General features: G+C 47.4%; 1 protein-coding gene across 1 annotated transcript in view; it reads right to left on the bottom strand.

Annotated features, from left to right (window-relative positions):
* Positions 1 to 609: 609 nt before the first annotated feature.
* Positions 610 to 26,621, bottom strand: part of LOC123345927 (heat-stable enterotoxin receptor-like) — a 71,248-nt gene continuing 45,236 nt past the window's right edge. The window contains exons 20-28 of the mRNA XM_044983019.1: positions 22,997 to 23,085; positions 21,628 to 21,719; positions 20,028 to 20,186; positions 8,140 to 8,332; positions 7,317 to 7,491; positions 6,153 to 6,251; positions 5,298 to 5,392; positions 4,717 to 4,793; positions 610 to 1,888 (exon numbers count right to left, since the gene is read on the bottom strand). Coding sequence (XP_044838954.1) covers positions 1,720 to 1,888; positions 4,717 to 4,793; positions 5,298 to 5,392; positions 6,153 to 6,251; positions 7,317 to 7,491; positions 8,140 to 8,332; positions 20,028 to 20,186; positions 21,628 to 21,719; positions 22,997 to 23,085 — 1,148 coding nt within the window. The 3' untranslated portion in view covers positions 610 to 1,719. The remainder of the gene's footprint in view (positions 1,889 to 4,716; positions 4,794 to 5,297; positions 5,393 to 6,152; positions 6,252 to 7,316; positions 7,492 to 8,139; positions 8,333 to 20,027; positions 20,187 to 21,627; positions 21,720 to 22,996; positions 23,086 to 26,621) is intronic.

Raw genomic sequence — 26,621 nt, forward strand, 5'->3', positions numbered from 1 at the left:
TGGACCATTGGTCTGAACCAGTATTGCCGTTCTTACTAGGACTCTTTTAAAGGCTGTCACTGTAGTTTGTGTGGTAGCTTTTTCATATCAGATGATGTCTCATTCAAGTCACACACCAAGGCTTCGGCTCATGCCCAAAGCTCACATTGCAGTGCTGTAGCAGGGATGCAGCACTACTAATTATACCATCCTTGTGCAAAACTGTTTTGTCCTTGTTGCTAGTCTAGTTGAAAGGTAAAGAGGTTATTGCAGTTCTATTAGTCAGGAAAACATTTCAAATTTTAGTCTTTCCTTTGGTTTCCCTATATTTTCTAGCATCTCCAAGTGAAGGTCCTATAGTGCTGCCTTGAGTGCAGGATATTCATTTGTTCCTCATTTACTTTAATCAAACCCATAGCAAGGTATTGTGTTCTAACGTTAGTTGTGCTGAGATATGTTTCGAGCTACATAACACCACCACAGACTATCTTCAGTCCATGAAGATATGCCATCACACAGAATGTATACAGAGATGCACATGGCCAGTGGGATTGCAGGCACATGCACAAACAGAAAGGGAATATAGACAATCAATGCAGTTATGAACAGGAAGTGCAGATGTACAAACTCAATAAGAGGAAATGTAGATGCTCATTAACCAAAACACAAGGCTCTCACTCTGATCAAAGACAGCTGTAGGTTGTATTTGGTGAGATGACTTCAAATGAGCAAGTGAAAAGTGCAACCAAAATCTTCTCCAGGTGGGGGCAGAAGTATGTCTCACTAAGCCATTTGGAATGCAATGCCTTGCAGTTTCTTTTTAAAACAAGCAGGAGATATTTGGGATTGAAATAGCAGAAGGGGAGAAGATTTCTGATAGTGGAGGGCACTTTGATCTAGCAGACAAAGACATAACAAGATCCAGTGGTTGGAAATTGAAGCTAGACAAACTCAAATTGGAAACAGAGTGCATATTTTTAAGTGAGGGTAAATGAATATGAATTTGCCATGATATATGTGGCAAGGAAATGCACAGGACTGGAATATGTTGACAGGAGACACACAATAACACATGCCAACTGATTCATCTGTGGTGTAACTACTTAAATCAAAGGACTTATACAGGAATTAATGACCCCAATTATGCATGAGAGGAGAGATCTAATAAAAACTGCATTCAGGGACTGTACATATAATACATTGGTGGCTGCACATATGAGGTCTGTGCTAACCTGTACATGAAAGGCATCGAGGATGGAACCCATAATATTTATCTCCAAAAACATAGTTCATTGCCACTTGAGCTAAGGGAGAATCTCTGTTTAGTATAATAACAGAGTTAAAAACAAGTTAAACACTAAGTTTAAAATCCTGATAAAGTAAGACTCTATGAAGACTTTGGGAAATGGGTCATTGAACAGCTGATCACATTTAAAAAATATTAGACAATATCTTTCAGTCTCAAATGGATATTTTCTCTTTCCCCAAATCAGGGTGGATGTGCCAGGGTGAAGCAATCAGGTGATTGGGAAAATGCAGCAAGCATGGAGGCAACTACATTTTGGCATCACAGCAAAGGATCTATCTGATTCACTGATAAAAAGCCAAGTGGTAGAGACATTTCCCAAAGACAGAACAGTCTTGTTTTTCCCCCTGAGAGTGCCAGTCTCCAGCTTCTGTGTAGTATCTTCCAGAGCCTGTACATGGTTTTTATGTACCACTAGACATCCAGTTTTACAGCTAGGTGCTGGAGTTTTCTGTGGTGGCGAACTGCAGGTACTCTAGGGTGCCTTTTCGGTAGCTGGCCACTCGGGAAGGCTCATGCACCGGGACCCCTTCAGTTTGCCTTTTCTCCAGACACTCTGTTATCATCCCTGCTAAGTCATCTTGCAACCGCTGCTGATTCTCCCTGGAAATAGCAGGAGAGGAAAGATTTCAGTCCCTCATGCAGTACAGGTAATGGACCCTCAGTTCCCAAGCCATTTTTAGACAATTCTATCTTGCCATCTTTCCAGAAGCCCTCCATATACTAATGAGATGGAACTGATTCTAAGTGGACTTAGAAATCCAATTCAGGGTCTACTTGTGACAGTTTCTGACAATATGGGTTAATGTCTCTGCCAAGGAAGTTTGCGTTAGCATCACAATCTCCCACCTGTATTGTCTGTGAAGTTACTTGGAATGAAGAGGAGAAAAATCTGAACTTGATTCACAAACCTAGTTAAAACGGACTATGGCTCTGATTCTATGACCAGACCCAGTTTCAAATACCTGTAATATTCAGCTGCAGGTGTCTCTCAAAATAGTGGTAGTATTCTTAGAATTGCCACTCTGCCAGAAATTCATGGGACATGTACGATTTTCACAGGTATGTCCCATGTAGAACAATTCAAAAATTCCCATATATATATATAAGATTGGTGCCATATCACAGAGTGAAGACATAAGCATGACAGATAGCAATGGGTAGGGTCTGAGGGATACCTTCAAACACACCTTCAGAGGGAGTGCCAAAACTCTAAAGACGAATCTCTCTATTGCTCTTTTTAAAAATTTCTTTAGGTTAAAAAAAGTGCATAGTTAGAAAAGAAATGTACTGAAGAAAGTAGGCCAGGAATATCACTTCTTAAGCCCACAGATGAATGTTTGAAGAACAAATCTCTCAAGAGTGGATTTTAAACTATCCAGAAAACTAGATGCTCTCTGGTCTGGAAAGACCCTGACAAAAATCACCTCTTACCCTGAGAGAAGGGCAGTCCCTTCTGCTTCAGGTAGATATGAATGAATGGGAGGAGTAGTGAACTTGTGGAATAGGACATGACCTAATTCTCAAAACTTTTGCAATAAAAATAATAAATAGTATTTTACATTTATTTAGTGCCTTCACCCCAAAAGAGCCCAATGTGTTTTACAAACTACCATATACAGTATGTAAAGGAATTACTTCAATCTGTATTGACACACAGTCACTTCTGAGGTGGATCACAACAGCTGTGTAAATAGTACACAGCAACACTACACAACGAGATAGGAGAGGAAGTGAAGAAGAACTCCATATCTCACTGAAACTATTTGGAAAAATGTAATCAGCCAGACTTTAATTTGATCATGTCGCTGGAACTAATGCCCTTTCTATTGAGCAAAGTACATCTTAAATTACCACAAGTGGTCAGGAACTCAGTTTTATGTCACTTCTGAAAGGCAGCACTTCAATGTCACTACACCCCTTTACTTTGGAAAATGACTCAATGTTAATTCAAAAGGAAGACTGTTACTTACTTGGGTCTGATTAAACCAGGACATCAACCTAGCATTTTTACCTGGTAACTCTTCTCTTATGCTCCAGAAACTCAAGTTTTGTTTAGAAGTTTTTAAAAATTATGTCTCTAGACCTTATGCCTGTGAAGGTAATCTTCAAAATGAGAACCCAATATAAACAAAGAGGTGCCTGAGTCTGCAGACAACCTACAATGGTAACGAAGAGGTGTGAACTGCTCTCGTTCATCTCATTTTGGTATAGAGTCTGAAGCTTAGTGATGACAGTTTAATGTTAATGTTACTAACTGTTTCACTAGTGATCAAATCATACAAGAAAAAAGAAGGGAAATTACATAATAAAATCTGCACATTTTGTTGTGATTGGCATCTCATTTTAGCGTTACAAGTGATTGGAGCTTGGACTGGGGGTAAAGCTTGGGAGAGTATCACCGCTCTTTATTCCCCCAATCTGAACCTGCACCTACTAAATCAACACCCCTTTCTGGTGAGTTTTCCTTGAATATCTCCCGTCCAAGACCCTGATCCAGTAAAGTATGTAAGCCTATTAGCAATCCCAGAACTAATGCTATTATGTATACTTGCATGTGTTCATATACACATACAAAGCTCTGTCCTTGTCTCCATGGGTCCCGCATTTCCTGGCGGATTTCACTAGCCTCAGAAGCTCACTGTGACCCTCCACATAGTCCTTCTCTCTCTAGAGGCAAGGGTCACAGCCTACTGAGCCATTTTCATCATAAGCCAGCAAGAGAGGTGAGGAGAAGCAATCCTCCCTTGCACAGTTTGTCTCCCAGTCTCAGTGATTAATCAAGGGGTGGGGGAGCCCTGGCGCACCCTCTACTCCAAGCTCCAGCCCAGGGACCCTAATAGTATCAGCTATAGTAGCTGACCTTTTAGAAACAGGACACATACAAATCCCTGGGCTACTTCTCTAGAGCAGCCCCCACTTCACCCTTACCTCAGGGCCTCTTTCCTTGTGCCTGATATTGCGTGTACTGCTCAGTCTCTCCAATAACACAACTTCCTCCCACTGCTCCTGACATGCACACCCACCCAACTAACTGGGAGGTTTTTAACTAGTTTCAACCAGCCCCTGATTGGCTTCAGGTGTCCCAATCAACCTAGCTGTCTCCACTGCTTTCTGGAAGGATCTTAATTTGCCCCAGGTGACTTGATTAACCTGGAGCAACTTCCATTTGGTTACCATGGATTTGTTTAGCCTGGGGCTAACATACCTGTTTCTCACTACTTTCCTATAGCCATCTGGCCTTGCCCTGTGACAGCTATTATGTATATTTGCATGTGTTCATATGCACATACACTGCTGTGTCCTTGACGTGAGCCCAAGGAATACCAACAATTTTGTGGAGAGAAATGCACTTCAGCACTTTTGGTGAAGGCTGAAGTGCAAGGCCTGAGAGCTTTTTTCTCCCTTCCCACAAATAAAGAACATCTTACACAGAAGGAGGTGTTGGGAGATTATACTGCTGGTCCTTCACCCCTGTCAGCCAGTAGGTAATCTCAGTTCCTTTGCCCTAATATGTCAGAGAAGAGAGAAGCACAATTTAGGGATTAGATAGGCACAATGTATGATTTATATGCTTTATGTTATACTGTATTATATTATGGTTGTATTGTCTTTGCTTACTGTATGTAACAGGCACCCAGAGCATAGGATGGGCACCTATCAGATTTTATAAACTGAAACAAATAAATGTAACAAAGCAAAGGTGAGCAAATTAATAGGTCTCTCCCACCAGGCCCATTCACCACTGCATCCTCTCCAAATTTTTATTACCAATGATATGTTTTACCTACAGTACTTCCCGGACATCTGTTTTGCCTTGACTTATGCCTCAAATACTTTTTCAATGGCTATATTAATTCTAGAGCGGTGTCTGCATCACCCTGTGGCTGTTACCAACAGATACGTCTCTCTTACTCTCCTGCTGTTTGTCTAAGACAGGTGAACATCTCAGGTGTATGATACCTTTAGATAAGTTTCATTCCTGTGTGTTTTTAGGCATGGTATATGTTACCTTTAGGTAAGTCTTTCCTCTCATTTTATACTGGAAATGGCAGTCTGTCCTCTTCAGGATGGCGATAGTAGACCCACTTACATGAATCCGTAAAGCTAAAAATAAACAAACAAGCAACAAATGTTTGATTCGGAAACAATGCATGAACATGTTCATTTTCTGTGCAAACCTGTGCTATGACAGAGGTGTATCTAATTGTCACTGATGTCTTAGGACTCATTCTGTGAGCAAGTGACATTAAAACTACCCATATATTGTTGAACCCAAAAATAACTACTGCATCACATAACATTATATATGAGGAAAGACTAAAACAATTAAATAATTATGGCTGGACTAACCAAAGCCTCAGGATAGAAGTGATAACAGTATTTGCCGGGGGTGGAGGGAGGGGTAAATATCAAGAAGGGGAAGGAATGGGAAGAAACTGAGCAAAGGGAAGAAAATTTAGGCTGGCTCCCAGGAAACATTACTAGTTGCAAAACTATTAGACTGTGGGATATTTATTCATTTATATTTAATATAATAGAGATGCCTATCCAAGTCACCAGGTGCCCAAACATAATCAATTATATAATAAATACAATTAAATTAAATTTCAGCAGCATTAAAACCACCAGTTCCACAGGAACTGAGCCAGCCAGGCACCTACCCCCTTCATCTACTAGGAAGCAAGAACTAGGTATAGGCCTGCATTTTCCAGGGTGGAGTGGACGAATGGACAATTTGATCTTCTATCTTTAAATGTCTACGCTTTGATGATAAAGTTGTTCTTGGCTGGAGAAAGAACTCTAGATTTGAGCGCACAACTAGCCTACTGCCAGGTTACACAGAGAGGTAAGCTTCAAGTCTTACGTAAACCTGTGGATTCCATCCTTGAAGCTGTGTTAACCGTGTCTCCAAATAAACAGTAACGAGGCATCTTAATCCCAACCACACCAGCCGCACATGGACCTGAAAGCAGAGGACAGGGCAGGGAAAGAGAAAGACAGAGAGGCTGTTATTCCATGGGGATTCCGAGAAGCCCTTGAGGTCTCAGACAGAAAGAAACTAAAACTTAGGAATTAGCACGATGCCATCATAACTATGGGAGTTATCTGTTAGTGTCCAGGGGTGGGTGAGTGGTTTCATCTGGAAGATGGCACTTCTAGTAGCAGAGCAGGGGCATTGAGGTGAGCACTGATTGAAAGCACTATCTACATCACTTTGACAGTGTCTGGAGGTCTCACATCTAAGTGTAGACCAGGCCTGTCTCTGTTCAGCTTGTAAAATATATTAAATGTATTAAATATATTAAAAGACTATTTGAATATATTTCTGTACAGACAAAAATGCAGAAGTATTAGCATAATTCCTAAGTGTCAGCTCTGGAAGCAGGGGATGGAAAGAATGAACTTAATAATGAAGAAGTTTCTGGTGGTGTCTTTAGGGCCTTCCCAAATAACTGAATTGTTATATTCCTTCTCTGGTGATGGACATAAACAACAGAGTACTGAAACAAGCAAAAATAAAAAGATAAAGTTTCCCCAAGTACTTGGGGGTCTTTGGATTATCCACAATGCCACTCTAATAAAGTAATTCAAAAATTGATTCTCAAGTGGGCCTGGTGAGAACATTCGCCTCAAAAGCATTTAACACAGACCTGCTTTTCAGTGGGGGAGGAAAGGTCTCTAAGGACTCGGGTGGGTATAATGTCACCAACTCAATCTCACAAGAAACTACAGAGGTTGGTTTGCTCAGCTACCAACCTCACAGAGGTGGGGTTGTTAAATGGTATGGGAGCAAGCCAATGGTCTATTTAAGTCCACTGCCCTTCCTCCAACAATGGTCTTTTATACCTGATGCTTTCGAGGAAGGCGACTGACAGTGCTTCTGGCCAGTTGTGTGTCATGCTATACCATAGTCCTCACAGAGAATCGATTTATGAACAATGAAGCGTGAGCACTTTTAATCATTGTTTACTTTTTGATCTAGATAGAATAGCTATGTCATTCATGTTCAGATGCCATGACCCCATACCAGAGTGAATCCCAATGCGAATCCAAACAGGCAGGCCTGGAAGATGTTGTAATTCAAAGGACCCCATGAAACTAAGGATATCCAGTGCCATCATAGAGATGTCCACTGCATGGCGGTTGCCGTTTCTCTTTGGTAAGCCACTCACCACCATGTACGCATCACCAATGGTCTCCACCTGTGGAAACATGATTAACAGTTAACATTCCCAGTTACTGGAAGATACATATAAATTGCAGATGGAACAGGCCTGTTAGAGTCATCTTGTTGATCTCTTCTTTGAAAGTGAAGGGTAGCCAAATTCCTTCCAATTAGATGACATCTTTCTGGTAGTGAAGTGCTCAATACACAGCATTCTAGGTAATGAATCTGTGACTACTTGGCGGGGCCGGCTCCAGGCACCAGCCCAGCAAGCAGGTGCTTGAGGCGGCCAAGGGGAAGGGGTGGCACGTCAGGCTCTTTGGCGGCAATTTGGCAGAGGGTCCCTCGGTCCCTCTCGGAGGGAAGGACCGGCCGCCGAAGTGCAGCCGAAGAAGAAAGTGGCGCGGTGAAGCTGCCGCCGATTGCGATCTTGGCTTTTTTTTTTTTGCCGCTTGGTGTGGCAAAAACCCTGGAGCCAGCTCTGCTACTTGGTATCAAAAACCATTTACAGACAGCTATGTGAAGCACATTAGAGAGACGTAATCTTGGCCTGTACTTCTCTCATTTGTCTTTACTTAGCATACTGGTTTTGAGCCTTTGTTACCAAATTCTATTCCCAATTACTCTGTATGTGATGTTTTATGTACCTTGATTATAATTTAAGTGTAAGTGAGGCTCTGTTCACCTTGTAAACATCGTGATGGTCAAGAATGTGGTCAAAGTTCTTATAGATGTCATTGAGCATGTCCACCACTTCCATGGGGGTGCTGTATTGGCATAGCGTGGTGAAGCCGACAATGTCGCTGAAGTAGATGGTTACTGCTTCAAACAGCTCTGGCTCTACCCGCCCAGTTTCCTTCAAAGATTTTACCACTGGCCTGTGAAGAAAGGTGGAAGGGAAATGGAGATAAATACACCTTCTGCTTTAGAGGACAACTCAACCTCTTAGACCTGACAGCAGTAAGTGTTCCAGAAATAGAGGTTTGATAAGAAAACAAACCAACCTTCTGGTGATGAGTTCAATAGGCACTTGGAAAGTCAGACACGCTAGCATTTCTGGCTACAAGAGCCTTCTAGATTATAAGATCTTATTTAGATTGTAAACTCCTTGGGGAAGAGACTTTTCTTATATTTTTGTAAAACACTATGCCTCCCTATGCCTCCTGTGATATAGCATGGCCAGAGGGCAGCAGGAGAGTGATAGATGAGAGATATGTAAGCCCCAGGATGATGAGAGCCTTATTCCCTGTAGAGGGAAGAGAGGCTGCTACAGATTAATTAGAGCACCTGAAACCAGTTAAGCCAATTAGAGCACCTGAAGCCAGTCACCTGATAAAACCCCCCCTGCTTCGATCAGACAGGGGGAGGAGCTGAAGCAGAGTGGTTTGGTGTTGGAGCAGAGAGCAGTTTGGAGAAGTGCTGTGGTGGGCCAGAAGACCAAGACCCTAGGTAAAGGAAAACCTGGCTTGTGCAGAGCAGAGGGACTCTACAGACACAAGGGGTTGGGAGAAACTTGGCCCAAGTGGAGAGAGGGCAAGAAGCCCCACAAGCTGAAGGGCCGGAGAGGGAAGTAGCCCAGGGGAAGCAATCGCTAGTTCAAATGGTTTACCACTATCCCTGGGGCCCCTGGGCTGGGACCTGGAGTAGAGGGTGGGCCTGGGTCCCTCCCTCTCCAATCCCCTTTTCTGGGACAGTTGATACCCCAGTTTAGGAGTGAGAAATGGTGCCCTGAACCCCCACAAGAGGAGAAAGTGTGGGACCCATCATAATAGTGCCAGCAATTTGCCATACTCCCTATATATAATAGCTGAGAAAATCCAGAGACAAGACTGGATCAGGCAGGCAGTCTCCTCCCAAGACCTGCTTTCAAGTTTCTAGCTTGGAATTGTGCACACTAAAGCCAAGGAGACACAGGGCTTGTCTACATGGCCCCACAGTTTTGACTAGGGGGGTCTGAATTGCAGCACACACTTGTGTGCTGTGCTATAACTCCCCTGTGGATGCTGTGGGTGCAATCTAAAAGGTACCTAGTTTGTACTAATTTAATCCTGTTTAAAGAGGACTATGTTAATGTGAAGTCGTTAGTTCACGCCCGCAGCATCCATATGGAGAAGTTACAGGAGAACACACTAGAGTGTGCTTCAATTCACACCCTCATCGTGCAAACTGCGAGGCTGTACAGACATAGCCATACTTCTTTCTACTTAGTTCCAATCTATCTGGTGAGCATCTGACAGCTTTGGAAGTTGAATCCAGTTTTCAGTGTCCTTTTGCACACATATGCTTTCTCTGTACATCTTGTTCTTGACAAGACTGGGGGTGTTTGGCTTGGTGTCCTGGCCAAATTCCACGTTGGTTAATTACATTCTGCCTCCCTGAATTCCCACTCCTGTTTCAGTTGTCAATGGCAGTCTGTCATTCTTCACATCCTAGGGCTTTGGAAGTATATTAAGCTAAAGCGCACAAAGACCATTTTAGTGCAAAATAAGAGTGTCTACATGGGGAGCAAAATAGATAGTGTGCTTTAAATTCGCACCCTAGTTTACACTAAATTCCCTATGTAGACAAGACCTTAGTGGTGGTGTTTGCTGTTGAAACTGCTGCTGTATGCCACCACAGAGGCGGCTGCATTTCTGTAGAAGGTGAATTGATTCCCATATATATCATTTGTAAAGCTTGTAAAAAAAGCTTCAGGATCCTTGAAGATTAAAGGAGCTAAAGATATGTAGACATTACATTCAAAATTCACAGGTTATGTCACATAATTAACTGAAAAGTAATCTTAAAAATAGGTGTTAATTCATTTTGTTAAATGTTTGTCCACTGTACTCCCAAGGACCTCATTCCATTCTCAAGCTCGTTTTTAAATCAGTTTGTCTGTATGGCCATCATCATGTATAATGATTACATGAAGTCTGGGAATCCATGATGTTTCAAATTATCTCCAGATTGTTTAGCCCTCTGTTCCCACATGGCACCTACAGGTTTCCCTCTAGCATCCTCCTGTAAGTCTCAGCTGTGACACCTAGATATATGGAGGAGGACTGGTTTGGCCAGTTCTAGGCAAACAACCCTCTTCAACATCATTAGCATTCAAATAGATCAGTTATTTTATTGGTCATGGTGAGACATGCATAAGCTAGAAAGTGCTTATCTATTTCAAGACAAATTTAAATTCTTGAGTTACAAATCTTGACAGGTGAATCAGAAAGGGCTTACCACAATACCACCCTTCTCCATTCAACCACACTTTACCGATAACCAATTGGGGTACGACTACACTACGGAGACTATACTGGCCTAGTTAAAAGCCATAGCTATGCCGGCATAACCCTGTAGCATAGATGCAGCCTCCACCAACTGAAGGGGATTTTCTGTTGGTGTAGGAATACCACTTCCCTAAACAATGGTATTCTTCCATCAACATAGCTGTGTCAACACTGAGGATTAGTTCATTATAGTTATGTTGGTCGGGGGTGCTTTTTCACACCCCTGACTGATGTATCTATGTCAACCTAATTTTTAAGTGTAGACCAAGCCTGGATTTTTTTCTCCCATCTTTTCAATCATTAAGTAGTATTTTAATTTTAGATCAGATATGGGAGGTTTTGAGCCTCTGCAGGTACTTCCTAGTTAAGGCTCTGATTTAGCAAATAATTTTAACTTTAACCATGTGCTTAAGTGATGCGCTGAACTGGGGCCTTAGACAGGGACTTCCTGGGCACTGGCCAGTCAGAGCAGTTCCTAGGTAGCTGACAAACCCTGTCGAAACTTTGAATCTCTGTCTGTGCAAACAATGTCACATTTTCACTATCTGCTGTATATTTTCCCCAAAGATCCTGTATGGGGAATCAGAAAGAGTAGAGTGCAGAGGGAACTGGGAGCCCTGCAAATTTACCATCTGCTGAGCTGGGTAGATGGGGGAACTAGAACAGAGGAGATGTGGAAGCAGCCTTTGATTCTCTGAGTCAAAGAAATACAGGATCAGTGTTAGGATAACCTCCAGCTTTTAAAAGAGAGCGAATATCTGTAAATGAACTGCAAGTGAGAACTTTCAAAATGGTAGACGACTTTTATGATAATAATTTTATGTTTCTCTAGAGTCATTCATCTTGGAGGATCCCAAAGCACTTTATACACTGTGGGTATAAGGATTATTTCATCCACTACTGAAATACAATAATTAGTAGCACACAACAAAAACAATGCTTCCAGTTTAGAAAGAACGAAGACTTTCTCCAAATGAAACTGCAGGCTGATTTTAGGTTAGCAGAATATAATTTTCCAAGTTGGAATGTGTTAGGACCACCAACACTGACCCCATCCCCATTCATGTAAACAGAGACATTCAATTATGTTTATGAATTTACTTTGATTTATAATTCTAATACCAACAGACACACATTTAAAGCTCTGAGTGTCCCCATAACAAATTAAAATCGCAATATCAAATACAAGCATAAATTACATTGCTCTCATTTTTTCCATCCACCTCATCTACAAATGGACCTTGTAGCATGTGATGGGGTATACCAGGCCTTCCCTGCCCCCATGCTGGATGCATCACCACCCTGACAAATCTGCCCAAAGGCACAGTATCATCTGGGAAAGAGGGGCCATGAGTGCAGACCTCTGAGCACAGCCTAGAGAAGCCACTCAGGCTCTGGTACTGGCAGAACCAATAAGACTTGGTCCTTCAGCAGCTAGAAGAGCTCTGAGGAGGCAATAGGCAATCAGACTTGCCTGTCTGCTTCTGCTAAGAGGGAGCATGGGGGGAAGCTGGGGCAGGAAGCAGCTCCCCAGTGTTAACCCAAACCATTCACGACCAGGTCAGGGGCTCACAATTTGACCTCACCTTCAGTTTAAGCATGCAACAAACTCTTCATTTTTATTGAAAGTTTAAAAGCCCAGGTGGCCATTTCTTTAGATTAATTTCAACTAACTGTTACTCGTCTAGCAAAGGGCATATGGTACAAGATGCCTTGCTCCTGGCAAGCTGTGACATAGCTTCTCTGGAAAGCTAGCTGATCTGGCAGACCACATGAGAAGCATGATCCAGAGCAGATCAGGCTCCACAGAGAACAACATGTTGACAGCCCAGTTTCTTCTGTATCAAGGTCTTCTGTTGACCACAATTGCAGCAGTACAGTTTAGGGAGAGAGGTGGTCTAATGGGCAACCAAGTCCCAAACTATTTAGTACTTTATAAGTGAAACCCAACCTTTCAACTCCATTTGGATACCAACAGGCTGCCAGTGCAGATCCCAGAGCACCAGCATTATGTGCTCTTAGTGTGAAATTCCACTCAATAAGCAGGCAGCTGCATTCTGCACCAGCTTCAGTTTCCAAGTGATCTCAGCTCATTAGAGTAGCCTAGGCTGAAGGTGACAGAAGCATGAACAACGGTGGTGAGGTCTGCCTGCATCTGAAAGAAACTGTCCCATTCATCTCACCAGATACAAGACTCTTGCCTATAGCTTCTAGCAAAGCATCCTGGAGCAGTCGTCAATCTAACAAAACACCCATATTACCAACATGTTCCATAAATGGCTGTCCCTCCATCTGGGGATCTGATATAATCTTTGCAAATTCTTTTGATAGTTTCCTTCAACCCACTCAATCTCAACCTCAATCTTATGTCTGTGATGCTTCAGCCAGCTAGCTCTCAGCTAGCTTGCCACAAACAAATCTTTCTTCTTCGAGTGATTGCTCCAATGCATTCCAGTTAGGTGTGTGCGCCGCGCGTGCACAGCATCTCGGAACTTTTTTCCCTAGCAACCCCGGAGGGCCGGCTGGGCGCCCCCTGGAGTGACGCCGCTATTGCGCTAAATATATACCCCAGCCGGCCCGTCCGCTCCTCAGTTCCTTCTTACCGCCCGTGACGGCCAGTTGGAACTGTGGAGTGCTCTTCGTTCTCCACGATCCCTAGCGTTTACATCTCTTCTGTATAGTTAGTTTTTGTAGTTAGTTTTACAGTTTAGATAGTTGGTTAGTATAGATAAGGTGAAAAAGGGGGGTTTCCCCTTTTTACCTCACCCGGTGCGGGCTCATGCCCAAGGCACCGGGCTTTAAGCCCTGCGCGGCGTGCCAGAAGCCTATGCCCATCGGAGACCCGCACGACGCCTGTCTCCGTTGCCTGGGAGAAGGGCATAGAACGGACAAGTGTTCGATCTGCCTGACTTTTAAACCGCGGACCCGAAAAGAGCGGGACATCCGTCTAAAGCAGATCTTAATGGAAGCGTCGCTTCGACCACCGTCACCGTCTGCGCCAGCACCGCGAACTGCCTCGGTGCAGAGCGCACCGGCGGCACCGAGCCGCTCCACCTCCGCGGCGCCGCCAATACAGAAGGCGGCTGCGCAGTCGCGGCACCGCTCGCTTTCGCCGAAGAAGAAGCACAGACAGTCGAAAGCAGTAGCGCAGGCCCGCTCTGAGGACTCTGCAAGAAAGGTTGCGCAGTCGGCGGCACCTGCGGTGCCAGTGCACAAACCGTGCACCGGACCCTTGACTCCGGCGCCGCAAGGCCCGTCGAGTCCGGCACCGCCACGCTCCCCGGTACCGTCCGCGGTTGAGCCCCGGCTACCATCAACGCCGGAGACATTCGCCTCCGCAAGAGACCTGATCCAGCTGATAGAGGCACCAGGCCTCCGGCCCCCGGCACCGCCGGTGCGGGCTGTCGTGTCGGCGGGGAAGCCGGCCAGGATGACCCGGCCACCGTCCCTGGACAGGCAGCATGGACGTCGCTCCCGGTCCCGGTCTCGTTCCCGCGGCAGGTCTCCATCAAGGCGCTCGCGATCTCGGCACCGCTCACCTTCGCGGTACCGGTCGCCATCAAAACCCCGGTCGCAGTCCCGGTACCGCTCGTCATCGCGGTACCGGTCGTACTCCCGACGCCGCACGAGATCCAGGTCGCCATCGCGTCGGCGCCATCAGAGATCGCCGTCCCGGCACCGCTCCCGGCACCGTGACTCGCGCGGACGTTCGTGGCACCGTCGATCTCAATCCCGGTCGAGCTCCCGGCACCGGTTGGGCTCCCGGCACCGGTCGAGCTCCCGGCACCGTGGCGGACGTTACTCCAGGTCTCCTTCCCGGTACTGGCCGGAGCAACCTCGCGCTTCTCTGCCGCCCGGGGACGGACTGCCCCATTCGGCAGCGCACTCTGCGAGCGCTTCGGCACCGCCCTGGCCTTCTCGACCTGAGTCGGTCACTTCGGGCACGCATGGCTACGGACTCCTGCCGCCCACCCCACGAGACCATCCTCAAGGGGCACAACCGTGGGGCTTTTGGGTGCCATGGGGCCAGTACGAGGCCCAGGGGGTGCCTTTTCCACCTAGGCCCCCCACGGCGGAGCGCAGAGCCCCAGAGGCGACGATTTCCAGACCGGCCCCTTCGCCACAGGCGGCGGATGCTGTGGCGTCGGAATCCCAGGGCCAGACGCAGCCCGCACCCTCAGACGGGCAGGTGGTGAACCCCTCTGACGAACCGGTCGTCCAAGGGTTGTCCTCCTCGTCCTCGCCTGATGAGGCGGTGGCCGGTGCAGCAACTAAGGAGCCTCCGCCAATTGACGTAAGAGCTCACCAGGACCTCCTTCGTCGTGTGGCGACGGCAATGGCCTTGCCCATAGAGGAGGTACACGAGGACGAGGACCCTATCACCAATGTGGTCGAGGCCGACACGCCGGTGAGAGTTGCACTTCCGTTTGTACGGACGGTGCAGAAGAACGCCACCACTATCTGGCAGACACCAGCATCCGTGCCCCCTACAGCCCGTGGGGTTGAGCGAAAGTACTCTGTCCCTCCCACGGGCTATGAATACTTGTATATGCATCCGACCCCGGACTCCCTGGTAGTCCAGTCGGTTAATGACAGGGAGCGGCACGGTCAACCGGCTTCCGCGCCCAAGTCGAAGGACGCGAAGCGTATGGACCTGCTGGGCCGAAAGGTCTATTCTGCAGGAGGCCTGCAAATGAGGATTGCCAACCAGATGGTCCTCCTCGCCAGGTACGTCTTTGACATCCTGACGTCCCTGGCGAAGTTTACCGAGCTCCTGCCGTCAGCCTCCCGACAGGAGTTCGCGGCCATGTTGGAGGAGGGACGAAGATCGTCCAGATCCTCTATTTCGGCCGCCCTCGACGCTGCAGACTCGGGGGCGAGGACCTTGGCTTCCGGGGTCACGATGCGGCGTATCGCCTGGCTGCAGTCTTCCACCCTGCCGCCGGAGGTCCAATATACGTTGCAGGACCTCCCCTTTGACACTAAAGGGCTGTTCTCTGAGAAGACGGATTCTAGGATCCAAACTTTAAAGGACGGCCGTATCGCGATACGCACGTTAGGCATGCATACGCCGGCGACGCAGCGTAGGCCCTTCAGACCACAGCCCTCCCGACCGGCCTACCAGTCCCGGTATCGGCCCTACAACAGCCGACGTCCGGCCCAAAATCGCCGTCGACCGTCCGGCAACCGCCGCAACCAGGGCCAGGCCGCTTCAAAGGCCCCTCAGGGGGCCAAACAGGCCTTTTGATGGGACGCTCGAGGACGGCCCATCACTCTCCCTACCGGATCCTTCCCCTCTGTTTCACAACCGCCTTTCCCATTTCTTTTTGGCGTGGTCCCGGTTAACGTCGGACAACTGGGTGCTCCAGACAGTCCAGTCGGGATACCGCCTGCAATTTGTTTCGCCCCCGCCTTCCCACCCACCCTCCCTGTCCCTCTTCAGGGACCCCTCTCACGAGCAAGTCCTCTTACAGGAGGTCCAGACTCTGTTGAGCGTGGGTGCCATAGAGGCGGTGCCTCAGGACAGAAGGGGCAGGGGATTCTACTCCCGTTATTTTCTCATCCCCAAGGCGAAAGGCGGGCTACGTCCTATTCTGGACCTTCGCGAGCTGAACAAGTACCTGCTCAAGCCCAAGTTTCGCATGGTCACTCTGGGGACCATCATTCCCTCTCTGGATCCGGGAGACTGGTTTGCCGCCCTCGACATGAAGGACGCCTACTTCCATGTCGCGATCTATCCTCCACATCGTCGTTACCTTCGGTTTGTGCTCAACGACACCCACTACCAGTTCACGGTGTTGCCGTTCGGACTGTCCACCGCCCCGAGGGTGTTTACCAAATGCATGGCGGTGGTCGCCGCAGCCCTCCGACGTCGTCAGATGCATGTTTATCCGTATCTCGACGACTGGCTGGTCCGAGGCCAGTCCCGGCAACTTGTGATGGGCAACATGGCAGAGATCCTGTCTCTCTTTCAGCGGCTCGGTCTTCTCATCAACACAGAGAAGTCCACTTTGATTCCGACGCAGCGGGTGGAGTTCATCGGAGCGGTCCTCGACTCCACGACAGCCAGAGCCTGCCTCCCTCGCGCTCGGCACCAGACGATGGTCTCCATCATCCGGGACCTCGTCGCCTTCCCAACCACGACGGTGCGCTCCTGCCTCCGCCTCCTGGGCCACATGGCTTCGTGCACGTATGTCACAGCATACGCGCGGCTCCACCTCCGCCCGTTCCAGTCTTGGCTCGCGTCGGTGTACCGCCCTCATCGAGACCCCATCGACATGGTGGTCACGGTCACCAGGACGACCCTCGAGTCCCTCCGCTGGTGGCTCGACCCGGACGTCGTGTGTGCGGGAGTCCCATTTCACCCTCCTCGGCCGTCCGCTACTTTGACCACGGACGCCTCAGCGCTCGGTTGGGGGGCCCACCTGGGCAATCTCCACACGCAGGGCCTGTGGTCGGTCCAGGAGCTCGCCCTGCACATCAACGTTCGCGAGCTACGCGCCATCCGCCTGGCCTGTCGCACCTTCTGCGCCCGCCTGCAAGGTCGTTGTGTGACAGTATTCACGGACAACACCACCTTGATGTTCTACGTGAACAAGCAAGGCGGAGCCCGCTCCTCCCCCCTCTGCAAGGAAGCGATGCTCCTGTGGGACTTCTGCGTGACCCACTCAATTCACCTGGAAGCATCCTTTCTTCCGGGAGTGCAGAATGCGCTGGCCGATCATCTCAGCAGGTCATTCCTCTCCCACGAGTGGTCTCTCCGTCCAGATGTCGTCCACACAATCTTCCGGAGGTGGGGGTTTCCCCAAGTAGACCTCTTCGCCTCCAAAGACAACAGGAAGTGCCACCGGTTTTGCTCGTTCCAGGGTCGCTCGCCAGGCTCCCTGTCGGACGCCTTCCTTTATCACTGGAGGGATCGCCTCCTCTACGCCTTCCCTCCCTTCCCGCTCGTGCACCGAGTGCTCCTGAAGCTTCGGAGGGACCGGGCCCACGTCATTCTTATGCGCCGGCCTGGCCGAGGCAGCACTGGTATACCCTGCTGCTCGAGCTCTCCGTTCGGGAGCCCATCCCTCTTCCGTTGTGGCCGGACCTCATCACCCAGGATTTCGGCAGACTCCACCATCCGAACCTGATGTCTCTCCATCTTACAGCTTGGTACCTGAGTGGCTGACCCACACGGAGAGGGGCTGTTCTGCAGCGGTTCAACAGGTCCTGCTCGAGAGCAGAAAGCCTTCCACTCGCTCAACTTACCTGGCGAAGTGGAAGAGGTTTGCTCTCTGGTGCGATCACCGAGGTCTTAATCCCTTCCTGGTACCGGTCCCTACCATTCTGGACTACCTCTGGAACCTTAAGGAGCAAGGTCTGGCGGTCTCCTCCTTGAGAGTCCATCTGGCAGCAGTATCCGCCTTTCGTCCCTCCGTGGAAGGTCGGTCCATCTTCTCGAACCAGATGGTTTCCCGTTTCCTCAAGGGCTTGGACCGCTTGTACCCGCCGGTGCGGCGCCCTGCCCCGACCTGGGACTTGAACCTCGTGTTGACCAAGCTGATGGGTCCTCTGTTCGAGCCCTTGGCCACGTGCTCCCTGCTCTACCTCTCGTGGAAAACGGCTTTCCTCGTGGCCATTACTTCAGCGAGGTGAGTTTCAGAGCTTCGCGCCCTAACGGTGGATCCGCCGTACACGGTCTTCCATACGGACAAGGTACAGCTGCGCCCTCATCCGGCCTTTCTCCCGAAGGTGGTGTCAGCATTCCATCTCAATCAGGAGATCTTCCTCCCGGTATTCTTCCCGAAGCCGCATGCCTCGCCTCGGGAACAGCAGCTACATACGCTCGACGTCCGTAGGGCGCTCGCCTTCTACATTGAGCGGACTAAGTCCTTCCGGCGTTCGCCCCAGCTGTTCGTCGCGGTGGCTGACCGCATGAAGGGAGATGCGATATCCTCCCAGCGGATTTCCTCCTGGGTCACTGCGTGTATCCGGACCTGCTACGAGCTGGCTCGTATACCACCAGGCCGTGTCACTGCACACTCGACGAGGGCACACGCCTCATCTCTGGCCTTCCTGGCCAACGTCCCAATCCAGGACATCTGTCGAGCGGCCACCTGGTCTTCGGTGCACACCTTTGCCTCCCACTACGCGTTGGTGCAGCAGTCTCGAGACGACGCAGCCTTCGGCTCTGCGGTATTACACTCCGCCACGTCTCACTCCGACCCCACCGCCTAGGTAAGGCTTGGGAATCACCTAACTGGAATGCATTGGAGCAATCACTCGAAGAAGAAAAGACGGTTACTCACCTGTAGTAACTGTTGTTCTTCGAGATGTGTTGCTCCAATCCATTCCAGACCCGCCCTCCTTCCCCACTGTCGGAGTAGCCGGCAAGAAGGAACTGAGGAGCGGACGGGCCGGCTGGGGTATATATTTAGCGCAATAGCGGCGCCACTCCAGGGGGCGCCCAGCCGGCCCGCCGGGGTTGCTAGGGAAAAAAGTTCCGAGATGCTGTGCACGCGCGGCGCGCACACCTAACTGGAATGGATTGGAGCAACACATCTCGAAGAACAACAGTTACTACAGGTGAGTAACCATCTTTTCTTTGCCTCCTGCACAACCATGGCGTAAAACTGTAAAAGTTCTTAATGTTCGAGCTAGTCTAATTAGCACAAAACTTCCTCCTGAAGTGCTCTAGCAGTCACCCCACTTTCTCCCCTTTTGCAAGTCATCTGTAAACCATGGCAGCATAGGAAATGAAAAAACTGTAAGAAAGAGCATGTTGGGGATTCTGTATTAATAGCTGTGGACAAAAAAATCATTATAAAGTTCAACCAGGCCATGACTATTATGGTCTGCTGGCAAAACAGTATTTTTCAATCAGAGCCCTGCAGACCCAAACCAAATCCATCACCTCAAGAGGAGAGGACTATCCTAATGTGGGTTAACAGTCAGTAAAGGCTAAATGGTAAAGACATGGGATCTTTAATCACCTTACAAGTTCAGGACCTAAGTTCTACAGCTCATTTGAAAGGTGATAATGCCAATCATAGGAAAAAAAATGAAAACGGGCCAAATTCTGCTTTTAGTCACTTGTTATAACTCACAGAATATTTTAGCCCATTTTGTCTGACCTGGATATCTGGAGGCAAGCACTGTGAACTGTTACAATTTATTCTGTGGAGCAAGTATTATTCACGCCTTCATGCTCACTGTGGTTGGAGCCTCTCACAATGATTCTGATGCATTACACCCCAGTGGGCCTCACAGTCAATATTGAATGCTTCCTACTGCATGGAGACCCCTGCTGGTCAACACTCACCGTGGGAGCAGCATGAAGTTAAGCCTGTCTGCTCTGTCCCTTTCTGCCTTGTAGAGCTCCGTCCTCTCCTCTACCAGATGCTCTAGGTTCCGGGAATACAGCTGCAGACGCCGGATCAAGGTATCCATGTAGCTTTCATTGGTCTGACTATGGTAGTTACTGGGAACAGTGGTTGGGAAAAGGATGAAGAAAGCACATTGGCAGGACACGGGCAAAAGTGAGCTACAGAAGGTTATTTCAGAGTGTGGCTTCCTTGCAGTTAGAATGGAAATTGCTCAAAGCTCATAATTTCACCTCTTAGCAAAGGCTTATTCTTAAGGCATAAAGGCCTCAGGCCCACCCAGGTTACCCTGTCTTGCTACTTTTCTGAGCCCCTGTTCTCCTGGCCCTGCTAATCTCCACAGTTTCAGGTCACTTAAAATAACCTGAGACACAAATATTCAATGGGAGAGAGTACCGTGGAAAGTGAGAATCCTGAGAAGGAACTAGAGGTGATAGGAGGCAGCAAATTAGATATGAATTTGCGGAGGGATATAGCACCAAAAAAAGCCAATACAATTTTGGGCTTCCTTTACAATGGCATCTTATCACCAAACGGGGAAGTAACAGGCTGTGGGTCCATTCACTCATTGAGATCTGCTGGTTTCCACTGGTGGGACTTGGACTGAAGACTCCCATCAATGGACCATCTGCCAGAAGCAGAGATAATATAGCACAAGCCAGTCATAATCTCTGCTTCACTTGGGGTCCTGAGCTAGCAGATGCAGCCTATGAAGTGGATGGGGCCAAGATGGCTGGAAGATCCAATAATTTGGATTCTGGTGGAAACTGCCTTTTCCCCAAGCAAAACATCCATGTTAAGGTGGCAGTGGAACCAAGTGCCCTCCCCTGGGGTAAGCCCCCCTCTAATGTAACTGCCGCTGCAGTTATTGGGCATGAACTGTGTGTTCCTCCATGCTCCTGGAGGTGAATCTAACTATTTTTCTGCACTTCTTTGGTGTGACCTCATCTGGAATGTTGTGTTCAGTTACAGACACCACATTATCAGAACAATAATGACAATCTGGAAGTTCAGAGAAGAGCAACAAAAATATAAGCATGTGGCTGGTGGGACAGACTTATGGGGATAGGTTTAAAAGTTGTGAAATAGTCTCTGAAGGGAAGTGGCTGAAAACTCATTGCTTGGGACTTTTAAATAACTAGATTAGAAAAAGTATGGTAGGGAACTCATTTCACTCAAACCCCTATAATTACCTTACTCTGGGTAACCTGATCTTTTCAATCACCTCATTTTGCGGTCATCTGAATCCATTAATCTCACCAAAACAAGTCACCTGAACTTTCTAATCATCTCATCCCCAGAATATCCAACTCCATCAATTTCCTGAAACCTGGACATCATGATCCATTATCAGACACTTGGGAAGTCCCTATTTACACAATATAATAATTTGGGCTCTGGGTGATCATCTCTCTCACACACCCACACCTGCCCCAGTCAGTGAGCTCTGTTTTTCCTCTGATTGAGTCATGTTACATCAGAATACACACTAGAACTATCAGCATCCAAGTAGCTGGGAGTTCGGAACACAGTGCTTACCTGAATATTTTAGCCAGAGTGCTCTCAAGTTTCTTAAAGTCAGGCCTTTTCTCTGGATCTTCCTCCCAGCAACTTTTTACAAGCATATACACCTGAGAACGTACAACCAAGGGGAAATTCAGGTGAGCAGTTGCAAAGAATGGTAATAGAGTTAAACAGCAAGACCAGGATCTGTTCACTAGTCAATATGGAATTCCTCTCCCATCCCTCTTGGCCAGTAACTTATTAAAATGTGACCAATTGTTATTAATCTGTGACCAGGGAATTCATTATAGGCACCTTACAGCAACACTCGCTTCACGTTAGCCACTGGTCAGCAGACAGATGATACTGACATTCAGTAATGACTACCAACCTGAACAGAATTTGAATCAGTGGTCCATAATGAAAGCCAAGTGAAAGGATCCAATCCCTCAACCTGGTACCAGACTGTAATTACTGACCTAGAAGTGAAAGCCTTAGTAATTCCAACGCTAATTCCCTGAGCTTGGGTCCTGGCTGGAACTGGTGACTCAGAGATAAAACGTCATGCTATTACCAGTCCCCTGAGATATCCACTCTAGTGTTTAATGATTATTGTGGTTTAATAATATCGACATTTTAAAAGACATATTACTGTAATATAGAAATGAATACTGTACTACTATTTGAAAGTGTTGTCAAAAGATAATAGTAGCCCTTTCCCAAATAGTTACATAGACCCCATAAATCACTCCACTTAAGAATATAGGATTTGCCACACTGGATCAGACAATCCATTAATGAAGTCCAGTATCTGGACTCTTGTCATGTAGAATCAGATGATTAATCATTTAGCCCAGTTATCCCACCTGCAGAATTGGCTAATAGCTGATGCTTCAGACAAAGGTAAAACACCCTCCCCATGATGCATCTGGTCAGGACGAACAGACACTTGTGCCATACTAAACATACATGTTCCTTAAAATGAAACAGGGGTCTTCTTTGTCCCATATGTCCCATCACAATTTTAATGCAATTTAAAAAAATAATTCTAAAAGTGGGGAAAATATCCTCTGATTTGTTTGCTTTTTTTCCTTTTCCAGTGGATTGGCAAACGCCTCCCACTGGACACCATGTGAATTCAGAAAGAGTCACCCTTAACACATGTTGTAGTTGTTAGAAGCCACCAGGTGCAGAAGAAGGAAATGCTGTGTTGTGGGCACTGGAGTGAGGAGGAAAGAAGTCCAGTGAATTACATTTCACTGCACTGATGTTAATTATGGGACATTTTTTCTTCCTGAAAGGCCACAGCATTGGAACATACAGTGTGTATAGCCTTCATCCTCCCACACCAGCCATCTCTGGCCTGGCTAGAAGCATTTCCTCTTTTCCTTTAGTGTAGGCTTACTTCCAGCTCTCCTTCTCCTGCAGTCTCTGGGACCAGGTCTGGGCGGAAGGGTCTAACTCCTTTGCCACTCTCCACTCTGTAAAGTTTCTCTAATGAAAAAAAAAGTGCAATATTTAAACAATAAAGCGGCAGTGCATTTCTGGGTGAGTTCAGTATGCGAAGGTAGTTTTCTAAATAGAGATGGGCCCAAAGCAAAAGCATGGCTCTGGACACCCATGTTTTTTTATCTGGATCTGAACTTTGGGGGGTTTCTAGTTATAAGGCTCAAGGCCAGAACAGAGGGACTTGAAGCCACCTGAGAAATGAAAGGAACAGGAATGTACATGTGCATGTATTGGGCATGATAGACATGGACATGACAACCTCCCAAGTGGCCAGTAGCCATATTAGTGCCTTTCTCAGGATGGGGTGTAGCCATAGTAAATGGCAATGTGAGAAGCCCATTAGGATATTATGGCCTGATTTTCAGAAGTGCAGAGCACAATCTCACAAAGGCAATTGAAGCTGCAGATACTCAGCCCCTTTACAAATCAGAGCTTTAATGTATATGAGTATAATTTTGAAACATAGCAGTTTGTTGCCTTATTTGTACCCATAAGCAGGAAGACACTGTCCCATCCTACCAAAACTCTCTGCAGGGGTGAAAGTAGAAATAGGGACTTACTGGTATGGGACTGGGTGGAGGCCAGTTCTGGCCCCCGGAAGGGGTGGGGCTTCGGGTGGAAGGGGCGAGAATGGGGGGGTCAGAGCCAGCCCCAGCCCGCCCTGTACCGGTAAGTGCCCTCCCCCTCCCCCACCAGGGTAGCAGCGGCAGCTGGGGGCTCCGGCAGCAGTTTAAAGGGCCCAGGGCTCAGCCACCGCAACCGCCCCAGGCCCTTTAAACCACTGCTGGAGCCCCCAGCTGCCGCTGCTACCCCAGGGCTCTGGGGCTATTTAAAGGGCCCGGGGCTCCCCTGCTTCTACCGCCCCAGCCCTTTAAATAGCCCCTGGAGCCCTGGAGTAGTGGTGGCAGCTGGGGGCTCCGGCAGCGGTTTAAAGGGCCCAGGGCAGTCGCGGCGGCTGAGCCCTAAGCCCCACTGCCGCTACCCCAGGGCTCCAGTAGCAGGGCTCTGGCGGCAATTTAAAGGGCCTGGGGCTCCAGCTGCTGCTAGGAGCCCCAAGTCCTTTAAATTGCTGCCCAGGGAAGCCGGGCCACCCCCGTATGGCGCACTAGCTCTTGCCGGTGCTCCATACTGGGGCATACCGGCTTACTTTCACCTCTGACTGTCTGACTCCTGAACACGACAGAATTCAGTCCTGTTTTCAAAACTCATTCATACCATGCCATCAACAAACCATTAGCTTGCCTACTAACATGCAATAATGAATGTTCTGCTAACCCAACCATGTAAAGGGCTTCTGTAAGAGATATCACAAATGATTCTACACATACAGCAGGGGAATTTTTTGCCTCTTACTGATCTATCTATCTATCTATGGTATTTACAGCATGCCAATCATCACAGTATCTAGATGCTTCATTTCAGAGGCAGAATATGACTCAAGCGTAATTCAAAAATTCTTCATTTGTTACCTGTCCTCTCTCTGATCCTAGGCCAAACATTTATAAAAGAGGAACTGTGGAGGGCTTTGAAAACCTTCCTAATAGTGAGTCCCAATCTCCACTGATTTTTGGCAGAATACCATAAAACCTAACCCCTCAGCTGTCTGAATGTATGCTAAACTTATTTAATCAGCTTCTGAAATCAGGATCAATATCAGAACCGGTTACATCAACCACCCATATATTCCTAATACTAAAATTAAGGGAAAGGCTCCATGGAGTGTGGATGTAATCTCACTGCTAAAGAGAAACTTTAAAATCTTAACAAAAGATTGGCCCACAGATTTAAAAAAAGTTACTCGGTGAATCCAGAGTGGCCAAAGAGGCTTCATGCCCAGTAGATTTAGCCACTCCTAATATTAGGAGACTATTAAATGTCCTGTCATCTGTGAGCCAGCTCCAGCATGAGGCATGGATTGCAACCCATAATGCTGAGAAAGCTGTCAGTAAGTTGGTCTAAGCCTACGGGATGGAAACACTAAAGTGATTTGGAATGGACAAAACTTTTCTAAAATGGTGAAGCTTCATGATAAAACATAGGTCAAAGTCAACACAGAGACAGAGTGTGACCCTAACGCCACTAGCTAAGTGGGGGTGGCGGGCAGTAAGGACCCAGGAACATTTTGCCTGAGCTGGCATCATGCCTCTAGCACAGCAGGGAGAACATGGCCCCGAAACACCTTTGAAAGAGTGCAACTTGCTCTCTCACCCTCACATGCATCAAGCCCTGCTAGCTGAAGTATGGAAGGGAGAGTATATCCCTTTCCCCTCTTCACCCATTTTGGGGAGTCCTTTGCCAGTAGTGACACTACACTTATCAAATCCTTGTGTTCAGTGGGATTGTGCCTACCCCCTGCACAAGGAGGAATAAGACTTCTTATACTCTGCTCCCAATTATACTCCCACACAAGACCAGGCATCATTTGACACACAGTAGGCTCTTGGGCAGACAGGGTTATAAAGATGACCAATATGCCGTGAATATAGTATGTTTAGCTAATGATTCCCTATCTTCTAACTAAGTAGAGCATTGTAAACTTTCAAAAATTGGTGGTGACTTGCTTGTTTGTTTTTTAGGCAAACAGAAACCCAAAAATAAATCTGAAATGTCCCCTCCACCCAAAATGAGCTTTCTTAAATGTTCATTTGTATTGAGTTAGCAAATGAAAGGCTGTGTTTTCCAGAGTATAAACATTAAGTGTCTGGGCAGAGAGCATGCTGAGGTTACCCCAGAAATTCTAACATGTTTAGAGGGAAAAAGCTAATTGGGAGGTTGAGTTGCTGCTGTACTACGTGTTTAAACAAACACAGGGAGGATTTGGCAGGATGACTCAGAGGTAGAAGAGGTGTCTGAACTCGTTATCAATATGCAATCTGGGGAATCCTAAACTCTTACATACATATGGTTATTCTAATTTATAATGATAGATGGATTCTGGTGTTGTGGCATTGGATTTACATCATATAAACAAAATGTGTCCATTTCAGGAACAACACAATGTTGGCTTCCCAATAAAAGAAACTACTTTGATAACTATGAAGAGTCTTGTTTGCAGATAAGTTTGTCCATTGTGGGTTTTTTATTAGCATAGCCTTCTATCCGTGTAAACCTAATACAATTATCTCACTGGCCTACAAAGCTTTTGGCAAAGTCTTTTACAAATCAGGCAGATAGAGACCTAAAAGTTATGTTCATAATATGAGGAAGGGTCATGCATTGTCCACAATCAGATGAAAACTAGCCTAAAGGTAAAATTTTCAGAACTGCCTAAGTGACTAAGAAGCCCACTAGGATGATCTCTCATTGACTCCGCCTGTGCCTCTCGCCCTGGTAGAGTACCAGAGTCCACGGGAGAGTGCTTGGGGGGTCGATTTATCGCATCTAGACTAGACACGATAAATCGACTCCCGCTGGATCGATCGCTGTCCGCCAAGTGAGTTAGGCAGCTAACTCGTTCAAATTGATGGAAGTTAGGGACCTAAACTGCTTAGGTGCTTTTGAAAATCCCACTAGGCACCTAA

Source organism: Mauremys mutica, chromosome 1 (genome assembly GCF_020497125.1).
Source record: "Mauremys mutica isolate MM-2020 ecotype Southern chromosome 1, ASM2049712v1, whole genome shotgun sequence".
Classification (NCBI taxonomy): Eukaryota; Metazoa; Chordata; order Testudines; family Geoemydidae; genus Mauremys; species Mauremys mutica.